Source organism: Thalassophryne amazonica, chromosome 10 (genome assembly GCF_902500255.1).
Source record: "Thalassophryne amazonica chromosome 10, fThaAma1.1, whole genome shotgun sequence".
NCBI lineage: Eukaryota > Metazoa > Chordata > Actinopteri > Batrachoidiformes > Batrachoididae > Thalassophryne > Thalassophryne amazonica.
The window spans coordinates 20784415-20787242 of record NC_047112.1 but is presented as its reverse complement, the minus strand read 5'-3'; the positions used below and the strand labels follow the sequence as shown (position 1 = coordinate 20787242).

At 41.6% G+C, this 2828-nt stretch overlaps 1 protein-coding gene across 1 annotated transcript; it reads left to right on the top strand.

Moving 5' to 3' along the window:
• Window positions 1-1773: 1773 nt before the first annotated feature.
• LOC117519479 (mediator of RNA polymerase II transcription subunit 4-like) lies at window positions 1774-2533 on the top strand. Its single transcript, XM_034180812.1, has one exon. It carries the CDS (start codon window positions 1774-1776, stop codon window positions 2527-2529), a length of 756 nt encoding a protein of 251 aa, XP_034036703.1. The 3' UTR covers window positions 2530-2533.
• The last annotated feature ends 295 nt before the right edge of the window (window positions 2534-2828 follow it).

The window sequence follows — 2828 nt, the reverse complement described above, 5'->3', positions numbered from 1 at the left end:
AAAGGTAAGAGCTGTCCTTTAACCTTCATCAATATATGCTGTGAAACTTTCAGTTCTGTCCACCTGAGCTCCATGCAGAACAAGAACAAGAAATTCTTACTTTTTAAAATACTATTAACATTTTTTATACAACATTCTTGCAGATATCTGTAATACAACTACTAGATATGGTTGCTTTGCAACTATTCTGAAAAAAGTTTGAACAGCTGATAAACCACATTTCATCTTAAAATACTTTAGAATTTTTTTCCCTCTTTTCTGAATATAATTTTTCAATACAAACAGGCAATAACTACATCTACTGCAGTTACTGTGATGCAAATATCCTGAATTAAAACTGCTTGGTAATTATGAAAAATTGATCCAAAGTTCTGAATTATTGTGGACCTACAGTACGTAATCAAACTGTATCAAAATAAGTGAAATTTAAGGCAACTGTATAAGCAACAATAACAGATTTTCAGCTGAATGAGTGTAAAAATGTTCAGATATGTACATACACACCCCTGAGGTCTGCTTGGACCCCATGTGTACTACTTAGAGTTAAACATTTCATGTGATATTCCATCTTTTTAATTCTGTTCAAATTTTTTTTCTATACCTGCATGGAGAAACCAGACTGTAACATTAACAAAACTTCAAGAAATAATGAATCGTGTCCAACAGTGAGAAAGGTGTAATGTTGCATGCTGGAGATTTGGCAGTCTCATAAGCAGGTATTAATTTCCGTTTGTCTGAAACTGGTAACACGGGAACTACTGCAACCAACAGTGTCCTCGTTTCCTTTCCTTTTGATCTGGTGTTCGTGGTGGTGGTGGTGGGGGGCTGCTTCACAGGCTCCTCAAGCACCTTGGAATGAAGCCCATGTCTTGAAGACGACACTATGGTGGTGTTTCTCCTGCAGACATCCACCCTCGTCTTACAAGAGTGACATGCACCAACTTGCACACAAGCCATTATTTAGACCACGAAAACATACATACAAATGTTATTTGCTGAGGACTCTAATGCTGTCGTGCCTGTTGACCAGTGTTGTCAAAGTAACTTTGAAAAGTTACTTTTTTTGGTTACTTTTTTAGTCGCTTTATGCAGTTACTTCATTAGCAGCTTTATGCAATTACTTTATTAGAATCTGCCAAAAACGTGCAACTAATAAGTAATGCAACAAATAAGGTAACTACTAATCTAACTTGGTTCCTCTTAAGATTGATGATGGTGATTTCACTGATTAACTGATTCCATCTGCTCAAAGTGATATTAATCAGTAAAATCACCTGGTGGAGTCAGTGGCTACAAAGAAAACCTGCACCCTCATGGCTCTTTCTGGAACAGGTTGCCTACCCCTGCCTTAGATCTTCAGCAAATGTATTTATAAAGAGAAACTGCATGAACTATACAAGTTTTTTATTTTCTAAAAAAAATGTTTATTCAATGAGAAGCAAATGCTGAATTATTGTTGTGTCGTAACTTAATTTTTGTTCAGCCTTTGTGACCCATCTTCATGAAGTTAGATGCAAAAATGTTGAAATTGGCCCTATCCTGCAATGATAAAGAATCCTTATAAAAATTACTGGATCTGGATCGTGTTCCGGATCATTACCAAAATTTAATGACTTCTAAGAAAGGCCAAGATACACCCCTGGTAAAAATTTCATTGAAATCCGTTGAGGATTTTTTTTGAGTAATCCTGCTAACAAACAAACAGACGCGACCGAAAACATAACCTCCTTGGCGGAGGTAATAAAGTTAGATTATGAGTTACTTTATTAACTTATGGCGGTGTTGCTGGAGAAATCAACTAAAGAGCGGCTTCTCAGTGTGTTGGATGATTTGGTGGTTCTGTCCAGGGAGCTGATTGAGATGCTCGCTCTGTCCAGAACACAGAAACTACCACAACCCGGAGAGGACTCGCAGATCTTGGAGCTGCTGGTGCAGAGGGACCGAGAGTTCCAGATGGGAGTGGTGCAGCAGCAGGGGAAGGTGCACCAGGAGATGCAGCTCCTGGAGAAGGAGGTGGAGAAGAGAGACAGAGACATCCAGCAGTTCCAGAAACAACTGAAGGAAGCAGAACACATCCTGGCCACTGCTGTTTATCAGGCAAAAGAAAAACTCAAGTCCATTGAGAAAGCCCGGAAAGCAAGCATCTCTTCTGAAGAAATCATCAAATACGTTCACAGGATCAGTGCCAGTAATGCCGTGTGCGCCCCGCTCAACTGGGTACCTGGTGATCCATGCAGACCTTTTCCCACAGACCTGGAAATGCGCAGTGGGATGTTGGGTCACATGGCCAACCTGCCAACCAATGGTGTGAACGGTCATCTGCCGGGTGATGCGCGGGCTGCCGGGCGGTTGCCAGATGTTCTGATGCTGCACTACCCCTGGCACTCCTTGGACGCCTCTGTGGGGATGCTGCCTCCTCACCATGGCAACGACTTTGGCCTGGAGCCTCCGGGTCACAACAAAGAGAACGGGGACGATGTGGAGGTGATGTCCACCGATTCATCCAGCAGCAGCAGCGACTCCGACTGAAGGCTGAATGGACACGTGTGACCAGAGACAGTCTTCTGTGAGCATCTCGAATGGAAGATGAGGAGACAAGATGAAGGTTGAAACCAAAACAGGAATCATTCACCGCCCTTCAATCATGTGCCACATGACCGCCTTAAAGTGAAACTTACATTTTGAAGCTGACTTGTCTGTTCTGGACCCACTGCTGATAAGAAGTATTTTCCATTCTGACCCTCTGATTCTATTTTTTGTTTTGTTTTTTTCTCGATCACTTCATGCCACAAACAGGAAGAAGATGCTGGATGTTTTTGTTTGTTGAT

Bases quoted from the DNA above. Each gene is read 5' to 3' on its own strand.
- LOC117519479 (XM_034180812.1), top strand. From the start codon at position 1,774: ATGGCGGTGTTGCTGGAGAAATCAACTAAAGAGCGGCTTCTCAGTGTG.